Source organism: Pseudophryne corroboree, chromosome 11, assembly GCF_028390025.1.
Source record: "Pseudophryne corroboree isolate aPseCor3 chromosome 11, aPseCor3.hap2, whole genome shotgun sequence".
In the NCBI taxonomy this organism is placed as follows: Eukaryota; Metazoa; Chordata; class Amphibia; order Anura; family Myobatrachidae; genus Pseudophryne; species Pseudophryne corroboree.
In genome coordinates, this window is record NC_086454.1 from 70,630,986 (window position 1) to 70,644,529 (window position 13,544).

The window sequence follows — 13,544 nt, forward strand, 5'->3', positions numbered from 1 at the left end:
GAAGTGATAAAGCAGCGATAAGTGCAAGGCAATAAACGCACCAGCCAATCAGCTCCAATATGCAAACTGACAGGAGCTGATTGGCTGGTGCGTTTATCACCTTGCACATATCACTGCTTTATCACTTCCTTATGCCTTCTACAGGTTAATACAGCTGTTCCAATATTTGATACTATTTCTTTAACCCTTTGCAGGTTACACTATCAATATTAGTACATTAGAACCACTGCCTCTTACCGCCCCTGAATTTCTAACCTAACATCCCCAACTTTCCTCCCTTTTTACTGTAGGTGAAATATCTCAGGATATTTATCCCTTCCAATTTGTGTCCGTTGTATAAATTACATTTTACTCCGAATATACATAAAAATCTGCAGAAAGTTAATAGGGCAACTTTTAAATGATCACTAGGATGTGTAACAGTTATAAAAATAAAAAAAAAGTAAGATTTGCCCGTTGCCACCCAGCGAACGCCTCCGCCTGAATGACAGCCAGATGCGTTTGCATTTACTGTGGGGGTGCATACGCCGGAAGGGCCCTGCACATGCGCCCACCGGCCAAACACAAAAATTCCGGTTGGATTACGATTTGCGATCCAACCTGAAGTAGGCCCAAAGTGTACTGTTATTTGAACATTTGCAGAGGCTGAAGCCAGACAGTTTGACAAGTTTCAGTAAACTAAGAGAGGGACAAAAATGGAGCCATTTTTTAAGACGGCAATATATACGTTATGGTAAGAACTTACTGTTGATAATGGTGTTTCTCCTAAGACCACAGGATCCACAGGATAACAATGGGATATGATGAAGCGACAGCGGATTTGCACCAGTCAGTCAAATCTTTCCGGCCTCCCAGCATGAAACGAGCCCGTCCATATATACCCGCCTCCTGGCTCAGGCAAATCAGTTGTATTCCAAAGCTCAAGGCAGGACTATCATAGATAGCCCTAATCAGGCGATAAGAACACACATGCACACCCTTCCGTACAAGAAGGAAGAGGTTAGTGAGTAAAAGGATCCTCAAATCAGGTGCGTCAGGGAGGGATCCCTGTGGACTTAGGAAAAATACCATTATCAACAGTAAGTTCTTACCATAACGTATATTTCTCCGGCAGGGTCCACAGGTTATCCACAGGATAACAATGGGATTTCCCAAAGCAATTTAGTGGTGGGGATGTTCCTGATTGTACAGGAGAATCCTTCACCCAAATTCAGCATCATGAGAGGCAAAGGTATCTAATGCATAATGTCTAATGAATGTGTTAATGGAAGACCATGTGGCCCACCTTACATATCTGTTCTGCTGAAGCACCACGTTGTGCTGCCCATGATGGACCAAGCTTATGAGTAGCATGATCAGAGACATTAGCCGGAATCGGGAGATCAGCCTGAGAATATGCTTCTGAAATAGTCATCCGAAGCCATCTTGCCAGCGTCTGTTTAGTAGCAGGCCATCCTCTTGTGAAATCCGTAGAGAATGAAGAGTATCTGTCTTTCTGATGGCACTGGTACAATCCACATAGATCCTTAATGCAAGGACCACGTCCAGCGATGCATATCCGGGCAGAAAGGCCCGGTACCTGGAAAGCCGGGACTACAATTTCTTCATTAAGGTGGAATTGAGACACCACCTTCAAAAGATACCCAGATCTATTTCTGAGAACTGCTTTATCTGGATAAAAAAAAATCAGAAATGGGGAATGACATGATGATGCCCCTAAATCTGATACTCTTCTAGCAGACGCCATAGCCAGTAGAAAGAGAACTTTAGCTGTCAACCATTTAAGATCCACTTTATTAAGTGGTTCAAACGGGCAACTTGAAGGGCTTTCAGGACTAGACTTAAGTCCCAAGGCACTGTAGGAGGAACAAAAGCACGTTGAATGCATTCCCTGGAAAAAAGTACGTACATCCTGTAAATTGCCAATTTTCTTTCAGAACCATACAATCAATGCAGACACTTGCACTTTCAAGGAAGCCACTTTCAATCCTTTATCCATTCCTGCCTTTCCGTTCACTGCACCAATGAATATAGGTTTGCCATATTCGGTGATAAATGTGTGCTGAGGAAGGTTTCCTTGCTCTGAGCATAACTTTGAATTACCTGTTGTGAGAATCCTCTTCACTTCAGGATAGGGGGTTCAAGAGCCACGTCGTCACAGACAGTCGTTCCAGATGTATGTGATAACAAGGACCCTGCATCAGTAGATCTGGACATTGAGGGAGCAGAAGTAGAACATCCATCAACATCCTCTGCAGATCGGTGTACCAATGCCTTCTGGGCCAAGCCGGAGCTATTAGTATCACGGCATCTTTACCTTGCTTTATCTTTCTCACCACCCTGGGTAATAGAGTGATTGGAGTCAACACACAAGCCAGATGAATGTCCCATCTCACCGATAAGGTATCCACAAAAATCGCTCTGGGATCCTTTGTTCTTGACCCGTATGTGAGCACTTTGTTGTTCAGACGGGACGCCATGAGATCTATCTCTGCAACCCCCACTTGTCTACTAGAGTCTGGAAGACCTCCGGGTGTAGAGCCCATTCGTTTGCCTGAATGGCGTGCGACTGAGAAAGTCTGCTTTCCAGTTTAGGACTCCCGGGATGAATACTGCAGACAAGGCTGGATGATGAAGTTCTGCCCACTTTAATATGTGACTTACCTCCATCATTGTTTTTCGGCTGCGAGTTCCTCCCTGATGGCTGAGGTACGCTACCGCAGTCGCATTGTCCGAGCGGATCTGGGCAGGTTTTCCCCGAAGGATGGCCTTTGCCTGAATCAGTACCATGTATATGGCCCAAAATACCAATATATTTATTGGCAGGCAACTTTCTTCCTTGGTCCATTGCCTCTGAAAACGCAACCTTTCTGACACTGCTCCCCAGTCCTGGAGACTAGCATCTGTCGTCAGAATTTCCCAATCTGATATCCAAAAGGGTCTCCCCTTGTCCAGATGGGATGTCTGTAGCCATAGTTTATTTTTATCGTCTGATGCAACCCATTCCATTTGGCAAGAATCAGATGCTGCAGAGGCCTCGAGTGGAATTGTGCATTCTCCACCATGTCGAATGTTGACACCAACAAACCCATCACGCGCATTGCTATGTGAATGGATACCTTTTGACTGCGTAACAAGTCCTGAATCCTTGACCGAACCTTTGATATCTTGTTCAGAGGTAACATTACTCTCTAAAGAATTTAATCCAGTACAGCCCCCAAGTGAGTCATTCGCTGTGACGGAGCCAGAGACGATTTTGCCCAATTTATGAGCCACCCGTGGTTCTGTAGACACGTTGTCTGTTGCAGATGACATAAGAGCATAAGAGCAATTCCTGCGTCTGTGCTAGGGTTAAAATATCATCGAGGTATGGAAAAATTCTTATCCCCTGCTGGCGGAGATAAGCTGCCATTACCACCATAATCTTGGTAAATACTCTGGGATCTGTGGCTAACCTAAAAGGTAGGACCTGGAATTGAAAATGCTGTTGAAGGATAGCAAACCTGAGAACATGTAGGTAAGTTCCTGTATATCCAGGGATACCATATAATTCCATGACCAAAATGATGGACCGTAACGTCTCCATGTGACGTACCCAAATGTATTTGTTCAGCACTTTTAGATTGAGAATGGGCCGAAAATGACCTATTTGGCTTCTGAACTAAAAACAGGTTGGAGTAAAAACCCAGTCCTCGTTGTGCAGGAGGAACTGGAAGGACTACTCCTGACTGAAGCATTTTCTGAACTGCCTCTAACAAACCCTGGCCTTCGTCTCTACCAGAGACAGGCTGGTACAAAAAAAAACTTCGAGGAGGGTGCTTCTTGAAGGCAAAAGCATAACCTAGAGATACCGCTTCCTGCACCCAGGCATCTGTTGTAGACTGCTGCCAGATCTGTGCAAGCTGAAGTGGGCCCCCCGCCCTGGGGTCCCCCAGGTGGAGGCCCGCACCATCAGGCTGATGGCTTATCTTTTTTCCCCAACTGGTCCTCTAGCAGCCCAATGCTTTTTAGTCTTACCAGACTTGTTGTATTGGGGCTGCTTGCCATCACTTTTTCCTTTAGCTTTTCCTTGAGACCGAAAGGGCCGAAAAGCCGGTACTTTAGGTTTGAAATTGTATGTGGAAGGAAACTTGACCTTCTTGGAGTCTGCTTCTGACTCCAGAATATCTGTCAATTCTTTTCCAAAAAGAATATCTCCAGAAAAGGGCAGAGATTCCAAAACCTTCTTAGATTCTGAATCAACTTTCCACGTATGTAGCCAAACTGCTCTGCGAGCAGCTATTGTTGAAGCCGATGCCCTGTAGGAAATAGTACCCATATCCAATGCTGCTTCTTCCAAGAACATTGCAGTCTGCTTTATATGTGCTATATGGGATTTTTGGTCTCTAGAAGCTGTTGAAAAATCCCCCTCAAATGTATTAGCCCAGGCAGCCACTGCCTTTGCCATCCAAGCTGAAGCCATGGATGGCCTTATGACTGCCCCAGACAGAGAAAAAATGGTTTTTAGAAAACCATCCACTCTCCTATCCGTGACATCATTTAATGAAGGCAAAGGTAAAGTAGATTTTCGCAATAATCTAATTACATGCGTATCTACTTTAGGAGCCACCTCACTTTTTAAACAATCTCCAGCTGGAAGAGGATCATTGGAATTCCATTTCTTAGGAATTCTAAACTTCTTATTGGGCATAGCCCAAGCCTCTTCCATGATTTCCGTCAGCTGATCTAACCCTGGAAACTCAGTCTTAACTGTTTTGGGACGTTTAAACACAGGTGCCTTGGTTTTTAACACTGGCTCTGCTGAATCCTCTAAGGATAGAATGGCTTTTATTGCTTTAATTAACTCCACTATAGCCACTGAGCAGAGACCTTCCTCCTCCTCTTCGTATGCCAAAGTAGAATTAATTGATCTTTCATCTTCCGATGACCCCTCATCTGAATCATATGTAGTCTGTGAGGGTGAAGATTTACTTACCACCGGCTTATCAGATTGTTTCTTTTGAGAGGCTGCTGCTGGAAGTGATACACCATAGGTGGGGAGCTGCATGTAAGGGTCAATAGTGTAACCTATGCCATGGCCCGGCTCCTGCCGCACCAAACAAAAAACGATTTGCCTGAGCCAGGAGGCGGGGATATATGGACGGGCCCGTTGCATGCTGGGAGGCCGGAAAGCTTTGACCGCTTGGTGCAAATTCGCCGTTGTTTCATCATATCCCATTGTTATCCTGTGGATAACCTGTGGACCCTGCCGGAGAAAAACACAATTGTTAGGGTTATGCTCAAACACCACAACAGTAACCAGAGGGCCTGCAAACAATGCCAGAGTTCAGCAGCAGCGCAAGATACATATCCAGCTGCGTCCATCAAGTCCCTATAGCATACAGAGAACATTACCATGCTGTAATGCACAGCACGCACCCGATGTGGTGGTCACGTACCCCTTTCACATTGAGCATTTGACCCAGCAAATTACAGGTTCTGTGTCGGTGTGAAAGGGTCAACCTTGGTTAACTGTTGCAGGTCCGCGACCTTGGTCATAACCAGGGTTATTCCAGAGTTCTAGCTTGCCCATCTACATTTTCTAGATGCCACGGTCATTTAGTCGAACCCAGATTCACATATAGTATAATTCAATAATTAACACCTAGATTTAAATATGAAGCAAATAAAAAAAAATAAAAAAATCCCCTCTCAGTGCACACGGTATGAAGGTAGTCTGGCTTCTCTTCTTTGTCGGGTCACATGCTATTACATACATACATACATAACGCCCTGGAGGTGGAGGAACTTGAAGAGTGTGCATATTGCATACGGCACTATGTACAAAGAGCCCATAGCCGAGCAGTTCTTTGACACATACTGTAGATGTCTGAAGACTGAACACTTTTTGGATGCAAAAATAGAACTTTGCAAAGATTAAATTATAGTGCTCCGAGAGTTTGGAATCCTCACAACCATCTTCTGTACTTAAAATATTCATACTAAAATTAAAACAGGGCGTAGCATGTAAACGAGTGTGTGTGTGTGTGTGTGTGTGTGTGTGTGTGTGTGTGTGTGTGTGTGTGTGTGTGTGTGTGTGTGTATACACATGAAGCACACTTCTACACAACGCTCTGATAATGGAGGAACAGAGAGCATCTGCTTCACAGTCTCATGATATTTAAAAAGAACTCCATCCAGACGTAAAAGTGTACGGTCAGCAGCACTTGAAATTCAAAATGTTCTTGTATACTCCGGATAGGAGGAGAAGGAGGGCAGACCATTAATCACTGCCAGGGCTTGGGTGTCTTGCAGGTGGCAGGGTGCCAGGCACAGGACCCCGGCATTAGTGGAGAATGCTGCTGCATAATTTTAGCTCTGACTGTAGTTCTTCTTTACCAGTGATCTGGGCTAATATTTCCTACAAAAACTAGAAGTTATTATGCAGTCGGAAAGAACATTGGAGGGGTCACTAGGCTAGAATCCAGAGCCACTCTAACAACTGGTCTGATTGACTGGAAGATCAGTAATAACTGGGTATAGCTATAATTACTTAAGAACCTGCATGGTTGAAAAAGTGAAGCTTTTCCACAGGGTATGGGACTCTAGGTCGACACCCATTAGGCCGACATTGGCTAGGTCGACAAGAACAAGGTCGATATGAAAAAATGTCGACATGAGTTTGAAAAAAAATTCTGGTGTCTTTGTAAAGTGACCGGGAACCCCAATTAGTGCACCGTGTCCCTTCGCATGGCTCGCGGCTTCGGGCAAGGTGCCTCGCTCCGCTACCGCTGTGCTCGCCACAGGTTACCGTTCCCAATCGTAGTCCACGTGGATCGTAAAGTATAAAAAAAGTTGTTGTTTTTTTAATATGAAAAACTCATGTCGACCTTTTTGCATGTAGACCTTGTTCGTGTCGACCTATTCACTGTCAAACAATGGGTGTCGACCTAAGTGATGTTGACCAGAGTCCGGATACCTTCCCACCTCCCTATAATAAATAATAATGTATGTGATGAGATACTGGGGGGGACCAGTGAATGTGTATCCCTTATTACAGACTGACCACTTACTGACACCATACAGTAAGTGCTCCTATAAGACACTGAATTAGTTCATTTGAATAAAATGTGTCCAAAAGGATCAAGACGAGGGCGATGAATGAATAGTTTTCTTTTGTTATGGTGTGGAAGAGCAACTGAGAGATACTATCCTCGGGCAGATGTTACCCCAAATACTGTGAATGCTACAAATATACACAACATAAAAAAAGTATTAATTGTCTAAAACTATGCACAAACAAAGCACAACAGACAACTGAATTATTGTTTGTTTCATTGTAATAAAATGGCAACATTGCAAGAGGAAAAAAATAAATAAAAAAAAACACTCTAAAGTATGATGACTTATAAGTATGAACACAAACATTAAAGATCAAACAGCTACCACTGAAGTTTTTAAGTATTAAACATCAACAAGCGTTGTGTCCCATAGCACCACCAGTGCCTACATATACTATCCCGAATCCACACTTGCCGACATTTTGGCAGCCATGTCAGATTGTAATGTAATAAGGGGGAGGGGCTGTGACGATGGGATAGATGATAAAGTTGAATGAGTGAAGTTGGAAGCATACAAGAGACTGACATACACTCTTGGGAGTCCTACAGACCACCCCCCCCCCCCCCCCCCCCCAAAAAAAAAAAAACACACCCAAAAAAAAACCTAAATATGGGCATACTGGGAGATTAAGTGCAGATACATCTTTTCTGCAGTCACACCAAACAGCCCCTCTTGGCAAGTCAGGTTGCATGAGTATAGTCTGCCATTGGGTGTCCATTTTGCTGCTTCTTTGCTGAAAATGTGTCTTGGTTGCAAAGCGGCATCCCGAATAGGGTCTCCAGCCTGGTGCCGGAATCCCAGATGAGTATCCGCCGCCATACCAGAGAGGTAAGCTTCGGCAGGGGGAGGGTATGAAGTCAGGTTTACACCCCCCAGGGAGGGATAGGTTGAGGGGTGCAGGCTTAGGTTCATGCTGCAGGTAGGGAGCGGTGGGGGGGGGGGGCTGTGGGTTATGGTTAGGCTACAGAAAGGGAGGGTTAGGGGGCTCAGCAGGAGGGGGGTAGCTAAATAAAATTCCCCTTTTAGGATTCTCATGATCGGGATACCGCAGTCGGTATTATGAATGCCGCCATATCAATTTCAACCCTCTGTAAGTATACATTAACTTCTGTGCAGGCAGGCCTCTGCTGGATTCACTTGTGGGTAGGCAAAGCGGTCTAGTCTCAAACACAGCAGCTATGGGTAAGCCACATGACATAGTATTGACAGTCCCAGAACTGTAACAGTCAGTCAGTGTAACCTCAGCACTATGATATAACAGGAGATCTATAGGGCTTTCACATATTTGGCTGAAACTATTTTAGGTGGAAACAAGCAGTGGTTAAGCATAATCTGTAAATACTGGTGGCAGTTGTGTAAGAACTTGTATACAAAGAATAATCCTTGTAAGAATCATACACTGAATGTTAATCTAACATGAACATCTCCATTGACTTGAGATAAATGTTGAAAACAACATAAGCGATGTATGTATATAAATTGCAAGTAAATAATGAGAACCACTTACAGGGACTGTAGGGACGGCAGAACCTTCAAAGCGTCACTAGGGACAGTTTTCAGCTGATTATTTTGAAGAGTCCTGCAAAACATAAACGGGATAGTATTATGGAAAGTGCAGACCTTTTTCCTTTGCTTTTTATTTTTTTTAATGACCATTACATATATTTCGCTGGTCATAAAATGATTGCCAAGTTTCAATTCCATTACTGACCATCCACAGCCCATGGTATATACTATAGAAACTCTTGTTTTTATTCTTATGAACAGTTATAATCACATTCTGCCTATAAAGTGTAGGAAAGCAGGAATTGTAATGTGGCCAAGTATGGCAAGTCACTGAAGATTAACTGTGCCAATATTGCAGATATTGAGTAAATGCAAGATAAACTCCCCCCGCAGCCACTGCAGAGGTGCCGCCACTGATTCAGAGCAGACTGACATGCGGACTAGCCGCCCGCATGTCAATCTGCTAAATGTCCCTTCCAAAATGTCTGCCGCCATGGAGGAGACACGCTAGGGGTCATACTTGACCTCTAGCGTATAGGAAGTGCCGGTACCCGCGGGAGCGCATATCGCTGGCTGCGGCCACCTGCAGCCCTGCCACCTTGTAAAACCGGTGCAGCAGCAGCAACAGGGGGGAAATTGGGCAGCGGTGCCCACGGCTCACTACAACCTTCAGTGGCAGCGGGTAGGGGGGGGGGGGGGAATCAGGCAGCATTGCCCGCGGCTCACTGAACAGCGGGGGGGCGGGTTGGGCAGCATTACTCCCTAGCAACAACTAACAAGCATGACACCCAGTGCATGAAATCCCTGGCAACAAGCTTGACACCCAGCGCATGAAACCTCTGGCAACGAGCATAACACCCAGCGCATGAAATCCCTGGCAACGAGCATAACACCCTGAGCATGAAAACCCCTGGCACCGTGCATGGAACCTAGATCATGAAACCCTTGGCAATGATCAGGTAACTTAAAAGTAATTAGAAGCCTTACTGTATGGCTTAATGTGTAATGGGCATTGCGATGTGTGGCATACTGTATCACGGACAATGTGGTATGTGGTATAATATATACCGGGCATTGCGGTGTGTGTCATAATGTCACAGGCATGACGGTGTGTGGTATACTGTATCATGGGCATTGTATGTGGTATAATGTATAATGGGCATTGCGGTCTGTGTCATAATGTGTCACAGACATTACGGTGTGTGGCATAATGTCTAAGGGTCATTGCAGTGTGTGGCATACTGTGTAAGGGGCATTACTATAAGGAGGAATAATGACAAATAATGTAAGGGGCATGAATCAGAATTATTATTTTTTGTTGTGGTCACCAATGTCTCGGCGTGCAGGTCTCAAAACTGGGGTATAAGGTAATCTTCTCCTGCAACACCACGCCCCTTTAAGCAAAGCCACACCCATTTTAATGAAGCCACACCCATTTTAGGAAGGACAAACTGATTACACACAATAACCTGGTGAGCAAAGTTAAAAAAAAATTCTCCCATAAAACACTGATTAAAATCTGGAAACTTGTGTTTGTGTAGGTAGTATAAAGGTATATTTACTAAACTGCAGGTTGTCTAAGCTGCCTCTCAACGGTGACTTGGATCACTAAATTTAAAGCGCCAATAGATTTAACTCTATTGGTCAACAGGCTGGTAAGTAAATCTATCCCCATACTACCTGTACAAACACAAGTTTCCCGATTAATCAATGTTTTGCGGGGGGGAAATATTTCTCCTTTGCACCCCAGATTACTGTTCTATATGTTTATGTAGAACACAGTAGGAAGGATAGCCACTTTCACTGTGCTATATAATGCAGTAGCGAAAATGGATGGTTGGGGATTTAACAGGTGGGCTATAATCAGAGGGGGTCTGGGAGTTGACAGGTTAATATTCTCCTGTGCCACTAAATAGAACAGTATGCTCCACAATTTTAAAGTTGTGCAGGATGGGGTTTTAAAACCACAAAAAGTTCCTCTAAAACTTTTATACGCAATCACCTGTAATGGATCATTAACCCAAAGCTGGCGATACCTACAAATCCAGGACACTTCTCTAAATGCAGCGTCTGTAGAGGCAGGTGTGACTTGCGCCAAGGAGCGATGACAGACTTCCAGCAGGCCCAGAAGGGTTAAATGGAAAGGCTTGCTGTGCTGACAGAGCAGGGCAAGCATGTAATTACTAACAAAACTGCACAATTACTTACAGAACTTTGAGTTCTCTCAGGCCAGACAAGGCCATGGGATGGATGAAAGAGAGGTCATTGCCCGCCAGCCGCCTGGAAGAAAAATTGTAATAATAATTGAGACTTGGAGGAGGGGGGGGGGGGGGAAATTAGAGAAAGCGAGAATTTATTAAAATTATATTAATGAGTTGAGAAAAAGAAGGACAAAACCCCCCCACACACATACACATTAGTAATCTTTAGAGCCATCGCTAATTGATTGTGAAGAATGTGTGACTTGTTAAACCAAAGACATTCTACAATAATTAGTCCTGGAAAGGGCACAATAAGGACAGTTCTTCCATTCAGACAAAGCCTCAGACAGACCATCGTTTCTTGCTTGTAAAGTGCCAGCGGTCATTATGAGAGCTGGAGAATGACCTAGTTCAGTAATGTAGGAAGGATGCCTCATTATTAGTATTACGGCTTGCTATACAAATATGGAGTTAGAGATTTCTTTTCACAGACATCCCTCCTCCCAGCCAAAGCCGTGACCAGTTTTGCCCATCTTTAATGCGTTTCACAAATCCAGCCTAAAGAAACGCAAGCACAAACAACTGTTGCTATAGGAGGTTTTAATATCACGGGAACTCTACATCCCCCACGCCGCATGTGGAACTGGGCCTAGGGTACACAAAGCAACTCCAATATTCCTGTTTAAGCAAGGAGCTTGGAGCCAATTCATGTGTGATTGGAGTAGCTATTCCTTGGATAGCTCTGTGGGACAGATGTATTAACCTGGAGACGGCATAAGGAAGTGATAAACCAGTGATATGTGTAAGGTGATAAAGGCAGCAGCCAATCAGATCCTGTTAATTTACATATTCGAGCTGATTGGCTGGTGCCTTTATCACTTTACACATATCACTGGTTTATCACTTCCTTAGGACATCTCCAGGTTAATACATCTGCCCCTGTATTACAAGTAGACCAGTGGTTCTCAAACTCTGTCCTCAGGACCCCACACGGTTCACGTTTTTCATGTCACCCAGCAGCTGCACTGTGTATCACCAACTGTCACACTTTAAAAATCTACAGGTAACCTGCAAAACATGAACCGTGTGGGGTCCTGAGGACCGAGTTTGAGAACCTGTGAAGTAGTCGACTCTTGCTGCAGTAATGATCTGACCCGTGTCCTAGGACATATCAGCGGATCACTGCGGCACCATCTGGTGGCATGCGGCACCCATGGGGTCGCGCAAGCCGCCCGTTGCAGATCCTCTTAAGATTCCAGGAAATCTCTGTTCAACAACAGAGATCCTGGCCTCTTCCCTCGCTCCTCCGTTTACACAAATGGAGGCCCTCATCGCCCCCCCCCCCCCCCCCCACACGGAATAGGATAAGACTGTAAATCACTGACCGTCTGATGCCGTACTGCATCCTGTGTCACAGGACCCGTTCTGTGCCTGCGCAAAGTGCTGAACATCTATACTTTGAGCATCAGGACACAGATCCTAAGGGATCCGAATTAGCCCCCTAGTGCGGATCTTCTAAAATGGTGGTAGGAACAGTATGTTGTCAGAACGTCGACCACAGAATATCAATATGGTTTGGATGTCGACATTCAGAATGCCGGTATTGTTAATGTCAAAAGTTCATGTTAGGGTTACGTTGCAAGTTAAGGTTTAAATGCACAAATAGGCTATGGGGTATATTCAATTGAAGTAGGATCCATTCCGACATGCATTTGTCGGAATGGATCCGACCTGGGCTATTTAATGCAATCTCAATTTGACTTTAATAAAAGTCGAATTGAGATGCGGGAGCTGAGATGGGGAGAGCCGCAGACAGATGGGGGAGGGGCAGCGCTACAGCAGCAGGCAGCGTAGCCGGTGGATGTCACAGCCGCTGCTCACGAGGTCTTGCTTGCTGGAGCTGGGTGGACGCTGACGTGAGCGGCGGCCGTGACATCCTCCGGCTACGCTGCCCGCTGCTGTAGCGCTGTTCTCCCCATCTGCCCGCGGCTCCCCCTCTCCCCCATCTCTGCTCCTGCATCACAGCCGCCGTTCACGGCGAGGTCTAGCTTGCTGGAGCCGGGTGGACGCTGCTGTGAGCGGCGGCTGTGACACATTCTCCGGCGCTGCTCTCCCCCGTCTGCCCACGGCTCTCCCCGTCTCTGCTCCCGCATCTCACTTCAACTTTTTTTAAAGTCGAATTGAGATGGTCAAAAAGGGGACCAAAACCTATCGGTTCTGGCCCCATTTTCGACACAAGCACGCGGATCGGCAGCTATTCCGCCGATCCACGTGCTTTTCGACAAGTCAAATTCCTCGACTTGTCGAATAATTTGGGGTTAGACTGAATAGGTCGGAACCCCTTCCGACCTAAAAAAGTCGAAAACTGCCGTCTTTTCGTCAGACGGCAGCTTTCGACTTCAATTGAATATACCCCTTAGTAAGCATGCCAACTGTGTCGTCATTTACAATGCTGTCATAATGTTCATGTCCACATTCAGTCCATGTTGATATTTTGTAGCACACCTGGGAGGAACTATATTGTGATTCTGCCACACTTCATAAACTGTAATGACAGAGAGGGACAAAAAGAGCTAATGTCATGTATTCATTTTTGGACAGTGACATTTTAGAACTAGGTACATTACTTTGTACGAGGCAACATAACCAATGTGTGTGGAGTTTGTACTTGCACCCAGTGTTTGAGTGGGTTTTCACCAGGTGTGCCGCTCTCCAACGGATCGGTTTGTCTGGAGA

The 13,544-nt window shown here is 45.2% G+C and overlaps 1 protein-coding gene across 1 annotated transcript in view; it reads right to left on the reverse strand.

Moving 5' to 3' along the window:
- The window catches only part of LGR4 (leucine rich repeat containing G protein-coupled receptor 4), a 172,005-nt gene that overhangs the window by 58,483 nt on the left and 99,978 nt on the right, over positions 1-13,544 (reverse strand). Inside the window, exons 3-4 of the mRNA XM_063944411.1 lie at positions 10,816-10,887; positions 8,609-8,680 (exon numbers count right to left, since the gene is read on the reverse strand). Of these exons, the coding sequence (XP_063800481.1) occupies positions 8,609-8,680; positions 10,816-10,887 (144 nt within the window). The remainder of the gene's footprint in view (positions 1-8,608; positions 8,681-10,815; positions 10,888-13,544) is intronic.